The 13,785-nt window shown below is 43.8% G+C and overlaps 1 protein-coding gene across 1 annotated transcript in view; it reads left to right on the top strand.

The window, feature by feature from the left end:
- CABLES2 (Cdk5 and Abl enzyme substrate 2) overlaps window positions 1-13,785 on the top strand; it is a 48,874-nt gene that overhangs the window by 20,883 nt on the left and 14,206 nt on the right. Inside the window, exon 2 of the mRNA XM_033153990.1 lies at window positions 13,466-13,558. Coding sequence (XP_033009881.1) covers window positions 13,466-13,558 — 93 coding nt within the window. The remainder of the gene's footprint in view (window positions 1-13,465; window positions 13,559-13,785) is intronic.

Raw genomic sequence — 13,785 nt, 5'->3', positions numbered from 1 at the left:
AAAGACCAAAACTTCAAACGGAGATATTTTTTCCTCAGTTAACCCCCAAAAGGAGATCTCAACAGACTCAGCTTTCAAATTCAAAATGCTTTCAATTGATTGTTGTAGCAGCAGTCACTTAAAGGGTTAATTTCTTTCACCACCCGAAGGGAGAGAGGCGGGCTGCCTTTCTTCTTAATCCCAGAGCTTTCCCGGAATACAAAGAGTCAGTCAATTACTCACAGCTTCTGGTTTCTTAGCAACTCCTTAATGACAGGTAGAACAGAGACGCTCATCACGGACTTTGCCGCCGCATGTAAACATCCCGGTTGGGGCATGTCCCCTAAAGCCCGGCTCCGTGGTCCCTTCACCCCCACTCCCCCTTTACAGGGGGCGCGGGGGAAGGGTTCGGAGCACAACGGGCACAGCCGGGGAGCCCAGGGCACGGGACGCTCTTCCCGCGCCCCAACCGAAGCCCCGCTGTGCGGCTGCAGGGCTCCTAACCCCCGGGATGAACTGGGTGCTTCGCAGCCGAAGCAGCCCACGACCATCCATAATGGCGCCAGCCGCCGGAAGTCGAAAAATAAGACTTCAGAGCCGTTTCGCCCCGAAATGGCAACTAGGCATTCCGTTCTGGCAATGGTAACCTTGATTTAAGGAGCCACTGGGAACCTAGCTTATATATCTGTGTTTCTAATACTCCCTGCCAGATATGTAACAGGAAGGAGTTCAAAAAAGTGGGTATTGCCACCAAAGGCCTGATTCCTGCAGCATTGGGAGTGGACCTCCTGATGTGATGGAATCTGCAGGAGGCCTTCTCCTGCAGAGCACAGTGATCAGTTGCAGATATATGGGGGTGAGGAATTTTATTTTATTTTCTGCCAATATGGGTACAGTAATCCTAGCCTAACTCACAGGGTGGCATTTGCAGAACCTTTTTCAGTAAGATTGTAGTATGTGAAGCTCTTTGTACGCTGTAAAACACAACACAAGTGCTAAGTACTATGATTTGGGGGCCAGCTGTTCAGAGAGAGAGAAAATAACCATCCCACTGGGATGGTTTGAGCCCCTTTCCACGATCCTCGGCAGTTCTCTGGCTCGCAGCCAAGTCGTCCAGCCCTAAATCATGGCTCTACAATCACACATAGTTTAGGTGTAAGGAGGAGATCTGCCAGTAATCTGTAATAAGGCGGAACAGAGATAAAAATAACCTGTGTTTAATTGGGTGGTGACATTGGTACAATGACTCAGCTATCAAGGAAATTTTCGAGAAGGGAGGCTTATGAGATCCAAAGCAGCAATTTTAAAGGCTGGTGACGGTTGGTTCAAACTAGTGAAGATCATGTTACAGGGAGGAGGGTAATATTTTGGCTTTTGCTTTTAAAAGATCTTGCAGGTATGTTTCTGTGAGACTTGATTGTGGCATGTTTCATCCATAAGATTTTCATAACAGGAATGTGTTGACGGTGGGCCATCTAAGAGTGCCTTCTGATTGCTGGGATTCTTGCAAAGAATACTGGACTAGCTAGATGAAGGCCTGATCCTGCCAGGCACTTAAAACATACTTGAGCAGAAGTGTCTGCTCCTTCCTGCTTGGTGCAGATTAGTTATGCCTTGGCTACTAAACTAAATGTGTGTTTTTGGTTAATTTAAAACACAGCGGTGAACTGCATACAGACAATGCAAGATGATTGCGCAACATAATTCCATAGCTCAGGGGTAGAGCATCTGCGTTGCACACAGAAAGTCCCAGGTTTGATCCCCCGGCATCTCCAGGTACAGGGCTGGCAATGACTAAGCTGGATAGGCCAGGGTCTGACTCGGGACAAGGCAAATCCCTGTGTTCCTTCTTTGGGTTGGCTACAGCAGGGTCCTAGGTGCTCCAGTTGCCGCATGGGTGTAGTCAGCCCACATCTGCTATTGTTGTTGCCTGCCTCCAGCAGAGAGCAAGAACAAGTAACGTAGGTAGTGGTAAAGATTCCTGCAGGATAAGGCTTAGTTTGTCAGCTAGAACCTGCCGTGCTCTGGTCCATGGGGTCACGAAGAGTCGGACACGGCTAAACGACTAATACAACAACAACAGAACTATCTATTTTAGAACGGAGAGGGAGGGGATGACGTTACAAAAAGGGATTATGTCCCTGGGAAAGAACTGCCTGTTCCAATCCATGAAGTCGAAGTCCTTCTGTGACCTCCTGTGTGGCATTGTCCTTATGTCTCCACCCAGCTCTTTTTGTTGCAACCTAACCACAGGGTTCTCGTGACCCTGGCCGGGACAGACTCGGCCAGTTTTAATCTCCTGGTTAAAATGTTCAGAATACAGGCGTACTTTTACAAGGTTAGAGGAGATCTGCTGGGTCATGCACAAGGCGTGTAGTCTACCATCCTTTTCCCACAGTGGCCAACCAGATGCCAGTGGGATGAATAAAGACCTGGGGAGTTTAAAGGCAACTCTGAAGCTGGATTCAGCCTTGTTAGTGCTCTTCAGCAGAGAAACAGGCTGAACCCTGAAGTACATGTTGACTTAGGACTCAGACACACAAACCTTTAGCCCAATATTCACAGGCCCATCATTCCCATGCATCTTATTAGAGGTGATAAAAAAGTATGGTATTGTTGTTTTCAGTTGTTTTCTTCTTCTTCTTCTTCTTTTACATTTTATGGTTCCTAGTGATGGTGATTCGTGATTAATACATGTTTATTATATATTCGCATTTCTTGACACTATTTTATTTGCATTCCTGTGGATTTGGGTTGGGGTTGGTGGCAACTTTGTAATATCATCAAGGGATCAAGGAACTCAGATGTTTGGGAACCCCTGTGTATTCAGTATAGGATAATATGCAAAAATTATCCTACACGGTTAAATGTGGGTCATTTCAACCTGCAAAGTTAAAGGTTATCACCTACTTCTAAAAGTTTGTGTTTTGTCAACATATTTTTTTTGTTTTGTGAGCTTCAACACTTCAAATATGTTGCAGAGTTTTTTTTAACTGTTCCTTTGACTGCTGGCATTCATTAATGCATTCTGGCCCTTTTTGCTGTGGTTAAATCTGGAACAAAAAAAAGAAAAAAGAAACTGTGTTCATTCTGTAGCCTCCTTCGTAACAGTCCCATAAATATAACGAAAAGTTCAAGAACAGATGAAGAAGATGTGGGCTGTCGTCTTTGATTACCGGAGCCTGTAGGCCCAGTTCCTCCCGGTAGCCATCTCTTACTAAAGTCTTAATTCTTCATGAAACCTGACATTTTTATCTAATGTACAATATGCCATTAAACGTGATGAGCGAAAGCTTCATTACAGATAGGGCTTTCCATGTCTTCAAATAAAAATCCCCATTGCTTTTTAATGCTTCGCTTCCCAGGACTGCAGAGCCATAACCGTGGTATATCGGCACCGTCGCCTGGTATTTAATTAATTTATAGATACTACTTGAAATCCATCCTTCATCTTCCTACCTCAGCCTTCTGGTATCTGCTTGTAAAAGACTATATAGATAGGCCATATTATTGCTATAACAGTATACCAGATTTTGACACCCCTGTCACAAATGGGGATTTCTTGCAACGGGCATCTCTTAGGTTTACAGGATTTCACTTTTGGGGACCCTTGTGCATGTGTGTTTGCCCTATATATTAATTCTTACTTAATCATAGAACTGTAGAGTTGGGAGGGACCCCAAGGGTCATCTAGTCCACCCCCCTGCAATTCTGGAATCTCAGCTGAAGCATCCATGACAGGTGGCCATCCAACCTCTGCTTAAAAACCTCCAAGGAAGGAGACTTCACCACCTCCCAAGGGCGCCTGTTCCACTGTCGAAATCTCTTGGTGCTGCAGCAGCTGTACTGTGAAACCCCTTTATATCAGACAGGCACCTTTGTTGTGTGGTTTTGACACCTGCTAAAAACATTTTCGTTGAGGCAAGCCTACCCAGACATGTCGTTTTATTATTTGTGGGCCCAGGACTGCAATACCTCAAGGGCTGCCTCTCCCCATGTGAACCGACCTGGACCCTGCGATCATCATCTGAGGCCATTCTTCTTGTGCCCCCTCTGCAAGAGGTCCAGAGGGTGGGAACACGTGAACAGCCTTTTCTGCAGTGGCTCCCCGTTTGTGGAATGCTCTCCCCAGGGTGGCTTGTATGAAATGTAATGGTTGGAAAGGTCATTCCCTGCACTACCCCTACTCCTGCACGTTCAAGTGGAAAATACTTCAGGCCGCAATATCTTCCTAAGGACATCTTCACCAGTACTGATCTCTAGGGAGTCCAGAGCTCCTCGCAACCAACATTCGAGAAACAAACAAACTACTCTTCTGAACCACTAGGCTTCACCACTTGGAGCACAGCCACTGCATGGCAATCCAGCCTTAGGATGGATTGCATTGGCAGCATCCCACCTTATAAATATGTAATATATTTACATTATGTAGAATCCTATTCCATTTTCGCACCCTAGTCTTAAAAGGCTGAAGACTAATATTCTGGATTGATGACCGAGGGTCACATCTACAGTTTCTATTCTGTGTCTGTCAATAAAACACACAAGCTCCACCCACATTCTGTTTTTAGATATATACTCTTAAGGAGTGCCAACAACGTGGGTGAAAGCCCGAGGGCGGAAAACTGGTACACAGAGTAAACCTTTGAGAGCCAGTTTGGTGTAGAGGTTAAGAGCGGTAGACTTGCAATCTGGTGAACCGGGTTCGCGTCTCCGCTCCTCCACATGCAGCTGCTGGGTCACCTTGGGCTAGTCACACTTCTCTGAAGTCTCTCAGCCCCACTCACCTCACAGAGTGTTTGTTGTGGGGGAGGAAGGGAAAGGAGAATGTTAGCCGCTTTGAGACTCCTTCAGGTAGTGAAAAGCGGGATATCAAATCCAAACTCTTCTTCTTCTTCTCTTCCTTGTGATTCTAGTAGTGTACGTTGGAATTGATTTGCCATGGATGGGCTTCTGCCAGGAGACTTGGCTGGCAACTCTTAGTGGGGAATCCTCAAATTTCTCAATGGCTTCTGTTGAATTTTGGTTTCGGGGACTTTCCAGATTCTGCTCACTATGATCCCATTTGCGAACACTTTTAAACTCTGACTTAGTGATTTGTCACATACCAGGTTCACCGGTTGCCAATACATTTTGTGTGTGTGAATTTTGCATGATTTGCTGCATCTGGGGTTCTGTTTACTGAATTTAGACGACTAAACTCGGACCCATATTTTGCATGGGGGTTTCTCTCTTTAAAAAAAACCCTAAACAAGCCAGGTTGTTAGCAGTCTTTGGTATCCATGCTGCGTGTATCTTGGTAAATCCCTTTTTGTAATAAGATATTTGGGGGAGCAGGTAGACCACACAATAACCCCTAGTTTTGCTAGGTTTATGAATGCAACATGAATCTGAATATCCAAATACCTGGGACTTAACCAGTGCAGCAGATGGTGGCACGGAAGTCAGAAAGGTTATCTGATCTGCTGTGTGTGCCTCAGTTGGAGGAAGTCTCAGGTTTCACATGCTAACAAGGCACCGGGGTCTCTCGAATCTTGCATCATGGTGGTGCCAACCAGCCTGAGAGCACAACACAAATAGAAATAGGATTTATTAGTTTAATCAAAGGAGGATGTGTAGAGATGCTGAAACTTCATTCATTAATGAAACGATGGTGATGATTCACTCTTTCACATGGTTTTACTTCAGTGAAATCTAGAGAGAGAGAAAGTGGGACACGGATGTTTTGTTTTATTTGCAATAGTTGTAGGTCACTCTGATTGTTTGGAGGAGGGACTTTGGTTGCGGAATGACCCCCTTTTTATATAAATATCCCTCCCCACACCAAGTAATTACTATAGACTGTTCCCCAAGGATGAATATCCTGAAACAGCCTGGTCCAGCCAGAAACTGGTGGAATTTTTAAGCCCTGTTGATTGCCCAGGATCTCTCCCTTCAGCCCAGCACCCAGGAAGGGCAATAAATTAAGAGAGAAACTGTGGATTTAATGCATTGTTGCAAAGCCCAGTGGATGTAAAACTTAATGAAAACTTCTGAAGAAGTGTGCATGCACACGAAAGCTCATACCAAGAACAAACTTAGTTGGTCTCTAAGGTGCTACTGGAAGGATTTTTTTATTTTGTTTTGACTATGGCAGACCAACATGGCTACCTACCTGTTAATGAAAACTTGTGAAATATTCTAAAAACACAATGTCATAGCTTAAACACACATCTAATCTAGCTTTCGGAGAAGATTTCAGTGGAGAGGAGAAAATCCTCTTTAAACCAACAGAGGGGAAATTCTGAATATAAAACACCAGCCTATTGGGAACATACATAGATACTTCCAGCTGAAATAAAGCCAACCTTAGGCTTTCTTAGCTAGTTTCTAAAGAGTTACCTGCAAAAAAGAGCGAGAGGGGCAACCTCACCAGCACCTTCCGTGGAGATGTTTTGTCCAGTGTTGAGAGATGCTCCATTTTCTTATGCCAGTTTATGAAGCCAATGAAACTTTGAAGGCTAGATCCATCTCCCATTTAATGACTTTCAACTTGGATTACAAAAGAGCTGGCCAGTTAGCTTTTGTGGGGGTGAAGCAAGGGAAGGATTGACAAGGGTGCATATTCAGAACTTGAACACTGGATAGCTCTCGCTATTTAGGATTCACTTCTGTGGCATGAAATGCTGTAGGTGAGCTGGATCAGAATATCACAGCTGCCCTGTTGCAAAGTACTCTGCATGGCTTTCAACAAGGAACAAAAATATAACATTCAGTGACAACAAAAACCATAAGTGGAAATATAGCAAAAAAAACAGTCGGGGGGGGGGGGTCTTTTCCTAAATGCATTATTTACATCTGCCTGATTGGCTAATCCCTAGATTCCCATTCCAGTTTGTAAAATTTCCTTGTAGGACCAACTATTGCTAGATCGTTGGCTTTACCTGTTGTCCCATTTGACTCATTCTTGCCCGTGCCAGATTCCTAATTATTTCTTTGACTTGTCCCTAGGTATGACTGCTTTCTGAAGTCTTTTATTCAGTAATATTAAAGCCTGGCAGACAATGATAGAGGGATTGCATTTCATATTGCAGGAGTCCTGTGGAATTCCTTTATCCGCTTCTGAAGTGTTTGGTCTTGGCATATCCCTATATATAAAGTTGGGCACCTGGTGTTTTGCATTCTTCCAAGTTAAATACAGGCTGTACTAAAGAATCGTAGCAGTGTGTTGCTGTTTTTTATTGCAGGTAGTGCTTGAAACTACCGGTAGTGTTTTGTGTACTTTTCAAAGAGCATTTGAACCTAATTTTAGCCAGATGTATGCGCTGGGGTCTGTGTGGGTGTGAGTACAGCAGCAATCCATTCTTCCTGTAGTCAAAGCGAGCTAAAAAGCATCCCCTGGGGGAGTCAATCTGTATCTTTTTATCCATATGCCTGCAGGGGATTGATGGGCAGCTGTGTGCTGTTCTGATCTCTGAATGAGCTCACTGCCTGCCCTTGTTGCATAGCAAAGGGTTCGAGTTCCCACGAGTTGTATTGGCCTCCAGCTAGGCTATCAATAATAAAACAAAAACAAAAAGTACCAGCATTTTTCACCCTTGTTTTGGGTTTTGACCATGCTGGTTGTGTGTATTACAAGAAGGAATTGGCACTGGGTGAAATCTGAGCATACTAAGATTCCCAGCTTGCTTTTTTCCCTTTAGATTTATAAAGGCAATACCTGACTAAAGGAGGAGGCCTGAGTGACCTCATTGCCCTGCATCGAAAAAGCAGGCTGATAATGCAAAATAAACAGATCCATGCAGATTATAAAAGTCACAGAGACCAACATTTCTTGGTGTTAAACTTTTTTGCTGCCGAATATAAACATTCCTTGCATAGATGCCCTTGAGAGATTGTTTTCCCGCACACCGTCATAATCTATAGTGGTTTGGGATCAGTTGCGCTTGCCGAGGTTGAAGTAACTGAATAAGACTTTTGAAAGCGTTCAACCCTTGTTCCCCTTGGCTTGTGTGCAAGTGGCAAAGGAAGTTGTTGATGGGATTCTGCTGTAAAAAAGATAAAGGTAAAGGACCCCTGACAGTTAAGTCTAGTTGCAGATGACTCTGGGGTTGCGGCGCTCATCTCGCTTTACAGGCCGAGGGAGCCGGCATTTGTCCACAGACAGTTTTTCCAGGTCATGTGGCCAGCATGACTAAGCCGCTTCTGGCGCAACGGAACACCGAAACCAGAGCAGCGCACGGAAACACCATTTACCTTCCCACCAGAGCGGTACCTATTTATCTACTTGCACTTTTTGGCGTGCTTTTGAACTGCTAGGTTGGCAGGAGCTGGGACCGAGCAACGGGAGCTCACCCCGTCGCGGGCATTTGAACCGCCGACCTTCTGATCGGCAAGCCCAAGAGGCTCAGTGGTTTAGATAAGCATTTAGCAATATGGCTGCTAGCCACAAGGGTTATGTCGTACCTCCGCTGTATGCCTTTGGAGACCAGTTCCTGGGAATCACAGGTGGGAAGAACACCGTTGTACTCAGGTTCCGCTTTCAGGCTTCCTACAGGTATCTGGTTGGCCTCTGTGAGAACAGGATGCTGGATGAGATGGGCCTTCAACCTGGCCCAGCAAATTATGATAGCAAATGATCACCAACTAGGCATAATGCTGTTACATCGCACTGCAGCTTGTGCGTCATGGTGGCATCATTGAATTAACTGGTAAAACCTAAGACCATTTCTCCCAGTAGCAAAGCAATAATATCAGAGCATAGTTGTTTTAGCATTGCCATGAACATGCAAGGTTGCTGGACTAGTCTTCTCCAGCTTTCTTGAAGAGCTTTGGGTTTCCTTAACTACTATTCTTTCAGTGGGTGTTAATGATCAGATGCACAGCTTATTATATCCACTTGAGTTTACACCCTGAATCCACAGAACATTGCTGAGAAAATAGGCAGAAATAAGCCGACATAGTCCAGTGAACTATAAGCCAAGAGCTAATCCTGACACCGTTGACCCAGTATGTGGCCTGTTCTCGGGATAATTCCATTAGTCGATAAAATGAGGATTATGATTGCTATCCGTGAAACAGAGATCATGACAGATGATGGGGTGTGGGTGTGTGGTAACATACTATTTTGTTTTGTTTTTAAGTAGGCTTGTTGGACAAAAAACTTAAGTTTTCAAAAGATGCCTTTAAAATTTCCCAAGACTGCAGTTCATTGAGGGCCAGGGATGATAGATAAACACCCATATTTGTGGAGAAAGAATTATACTGCAAAGATACATGCACATTCTCATATATCTGTATATTAGATGTTCTAATCATTCTTAAACACCCATTTTTGTTGAATTGTCAGGGCATCTCTATATATGTAAGAGTGCAGAGCGAGAATATTATTGGTACCGGTAATTTAAGTACATAGGTGAATTTTGCAAGTCAACTGTAATTGATTTTCCATGTGCATAGAGATTTTGTGGCCTTACATGTTTAGCTTTTTACAAAGAGAAGGTTGCAAGCAAGGTGCATTTGATTTAAATCCAATTTAAATATTTTTTAAAATCTGATTTTTTTATTTTTTAAAAAAATATCAATGATTTTTATCCACCCTTGTTAGAAGCTGTAGGTAGAAGAGTCATAGCTTGTTAGCAAACTACCTGCTTTGTGTGCAGAAGTTCATATGTTCAGTTGTTGGCATTTATAGGCAGGGTATGGTAAGATGCTAGAGACTCACTACCATACAAGGTAGATGAGGGGTAGCCCACATGGTGCCTCCCAGATGTTGCTTGACCCCAACTCCCATGATCTCAATCCAACATGTCCAATGGCCAAGGATAATGGGAGTTGCAGACCAGTTGTATGATCTGGAGGGCACCACAATGCCTATTCCTGCAGTAGACATTACTGAGTTGGATGGGCCAATGACCTGACTTGGTATAAGCCAGTTTCCTATATTCTTCCATTTTAATTTGATGATTCACCGATAAAGTAGTGAATGCAAGCTAGCATTGGTGGGGCTGGTTTTAAGGCTATACTTGTCTGGCGTTCCTTTCCAAGTTTCAGCCAAAGTCAGCACTTGTACCGCAACTGATAGTTGTTGAGTTTGATGTGAAAGTCTCCCACAATTCTTTCTTGGGCCCAGAGCTCATTGTAACCTTGAACAAATCCATGGTGTCTCATCTTAGTTCAACTCCACTGGTTTTGCTGAAAATAATTAGCAAGCGAATTTTGTACGCAAGGTTGTAGAAATTAATTAAGGTTAGGTAAATGTTAGGTTAGGTTTATTAAACGTATTAATCTTGTCTTACAACAGAGCCCCCCAAGGCTGTCAAGGATATAATACAGTAGTTTCTAGCTCTGATCGAGATATTGGCGAAAGGTGTGCAGTGATGAAAAATGCCCTGTGTTTCTTTATGTTGGGTGTGTTCTCTGAAGCAGAGGTGCTTTATATCGAGAAAATTTGTTCCAAGCTGTTTCAGTTTATATATATTCTAAACTAAAAAGTTGAGGTTGCTAGCTGTTATTTGTGGAGAGGAACTTAAGATTTTTTCCAGCTGCTTAACTTGCTTGCTTGTTCCTGAACAACATTTTGTCGTCCTGTTGCAAGAATGGGGAAAAGTTTTGTTGCTGTTTGCTTGAAGAGGCCACATTTCCTCCTAGGCAACCTTCGGCCAGGGTGAAGTGGGAGGAGCCAGGAGCAAAAAGTGGGCGGAGCAACTAATGTTAATTTCCCCTTCGGGCCGTAGATAGACACACACACTCAAGCATCCCTCTCCTGGGCAAGCAAGAAGAATTATTGGAGTGCAAGGGCACATTCTAACCAGGCACACAATTCTAGCAGTGGGTGAAACAAGACCAGTGAGTGGTTTAGCTCCTGAGGGAGTGTGGCTTGGGGGAAAACTCAAGGGCCAGATAGAGAGGCCTGGAGGGCCACATCGAATCCCCAGGCTTGAGGCTTCCCACCTTTACCAATTGAAATTAGAAATTATCATTATTATCATTATTTACCAGAAAGTAAAGGCTACTAAGATCCACACCAGAGGAAGATTCCCTTTGCAAATTCCCCAGATATTTGTTAAACACATTTCTTCTTCTTCTTCTTCTTTTGCCCTTTTACTGCTGAAGGAACAGAATTTCGATTAGGGTAGGCCAGTGTTGGATCCCTTAGCATGTTCTTAAGAGAAGGGCAGTGTTAGAAAGGACATTCCAAAAGGCTTTCCAAAACAGATGGTTTTCAGGTATAGTTACACGGGATTTTAATAACTTGAACACAGCAAATGGATGTGGTGGCAGTGACTGATTGTGGAAATAGCTCCTTTGCAGCTTTCGTTCCGGAGACTAGTTTTTATGTAATTTCATATGCTAATTTGGAGGCTATCACTCTCAGTGCAGAGGCAAGAGGGGAGTTATAATAAACCATTTGCAGGATGGATGGATGGATGGACGGATGGTTGTTTACAAGCAGCATTTAGTGCCGTGAATTATATAGAGGAGAACAATTGACATGTTAGTTGCAAGGCACAAATAACTTCATTTTAGAAAGGCTTGTCCTGAATATGTGAGAAGGAAGGTTTGTAATTTGGGTTTGCCATTGTATTGCGATTTACTGTTTTAAGATGGCTATAATTAAATATACCCTCTGGGTGCTTGTTTCCCAAAATTGGATGTCTTAAAACCAATCCACCACATGGTGGTGAAAACATGATCTTTGGATTAACTGATAAGGAACCTGAGATGGATTAGCTGATAAGGAAAGGCAGGATTGCCTGGCATTTTAAATAAGCCACAGAGGAGATGGTCTCAGCCAACTGAGATGTTTTGTGGTGGCATTAGTTATCTGGGAGTTTCCAGAGTGTACAGGCTGCTTGCCCTGTTCATTTAAACTTCTTGGATCTCTGAAGGTCATAATAGAGATGAGCTTCACGTTACACAGAAGGAAGTGGCAGAAGTTTTAGGCTGAAGGTGGGAGGCCCTGCTTCTGAATGCTTAGACTTTTAATCAACTAATTAATCAAGAGAGATTTAGAGTAGCACTGTCCATAATTTGCCATGAGGGTTTTTTGGTTTTGTTTTGTTTTTTGTTACATGGGGATGCATTAAAAAAAACCCACTAGCAGTATCTTATATTGGGGAGACATTCCAACCTTCGTACTGTACTAAGTTTTTCTTGTAAGGAAGTCTTCTTTGGTACATAGAGGATTTTCAGAGCATGAGCCTGGAGTCCAAAACTGTATGATCATCCACCTGCCTCATTCCCAACTTTAGACCAGGAGAGTCACTTGCACTTAGGAGGTGCAGCCAACCCACACTTTTGTTGCAATGCAGGCCCAGAATAAATAGTTTTGGTATAGGTAAAGTTGGGGTGCTGTAAGCCTCCCCCTGCTCATGTTTGAGGAGGGGGAGCAGCAATCTCCCAGCAGCACCTGGCTTCCAGGAAGAGCACTGTGGCCAGCGCCAACACAGTGAAGGACCAGATCACACAAACTGTGTTGCTGCCACACAGAAGCTGGTCTTGGGTTCTTAGTTCTTTGGTCTGGGGTTCGTTGGGTCTCTGGTTCTTTAGCCTTTAGGCTTGTCGTTGGTCTTTAGCTAGGGGGCTTGTTGTGGGTATTGAGAGCCTGGTAGAAGGGTGGCAAGGGAAGGAGTAGGAGCAGGGGTGGGAGAATTTGTTGGGCACTGTTGTTAACAAGAACACAACCAAGAAAGTACTGTTTATTCAGAAACCACATGCTTATGTACTAAACTTCAAATAAAACAGTTTTGTTCCAATATTCTCCTTGACTGAACTGAGTGAAGTAAATACCAGACAAACTGGTTGGTGGCAGCGGTTAATTAATAAAGTGGTGAGTGCAGGTATCAACGGACCGTTGTAAATACCGGTAGTTGCTCTGCAAGCCTAGGCAAAATAATACATTGAGCCAATTTCTGATTGGGGTAGGGGTATACAAGCTGAACCCTTCATTGGCATGGTGGGTTGTTTTTTGGTTTGTGTGTTGTTGTTGTTTTTACCCGTGACCAAGAGTTTCTATGAGTTCCAAGACCAAGAGTTCAGAGTTTCTATGAACGACCCTTGGAAATTCCTCATCAGATCCGTATTAAAGGTGTTCCCTGAAAGTTGAAAACTACAGCTCGGGAAAGCTTGCATGCCGGGCCACTGTTGCGCTTGAGACGGCTTGCTGATCTCGGAGACCATGAACTAATATTGTTCGCTCTTCGTGGTGTTGTGCATTTTTGCAGAAGGCGTTTTATCTCCCAGCGCTGCTCTCTAGAGTTTTTAGAAGACATAGTGGAATGTGCCAGTGTGCGAAGGTACTTGTTCAAAAGCAGCATTAACCTTCTCTTGTTGCATGCATTGCAAGTCCTTTTCCCCCCTGCACCCTTTTCCAAGACAAATTCCTCAGGTCCTGCATGTGTACTCATTCCGACTCCGACGTACGTGTGCATCCTTTTTATTACCCTTTCAATTTACATTTTGCCCGGATCTTATTCGCATTTCCCCCTACCCTCTTAAATCGTAGAACCAAACACGTATCTGGATCACCAAGACATAAAGGCTTGAAGAAGATCCACTTCATCAAGAACATGAGGCAGTATGACACAAGGAACAGCAGGTAACCTTTCTGTAACTGAAGGGATCCCTATCCACCTCGCAGTTAAATTTTGGCAAATGGATCTACTCGAGCTGTGGCTTATATGTTCACGAGTGACCATGTTTGGTGCAAAACACCTTGCTGTGAAAACCTTGCTAACAGGGGATTATGGGTGGCATTCATCTAAATCAGTGTTACCTAAACTTGGGTCTCCAGCTGTTGTTGGACTACAACTCCCATCATCCCTA

This window comes from Lacerta agilis, chromosome 6 (genome assembly GCF_009819535.1).
Source record: "Lacerta agilis isolate rLacAgi1 chromosome 6, rLacAgi1.pri, whole genome shotgun sequence".
NCBI lineage: Eukaryota > Metazoa > Chordata > Lepidosauria > Squamata > Lacertidae > Lacerta > Lacerta agilis.
The sequence above is the reverse complement of the archived record's forward strand: the minus strand, read 5'-3'. Positions and strand labels throughout refer to the sequence as shown.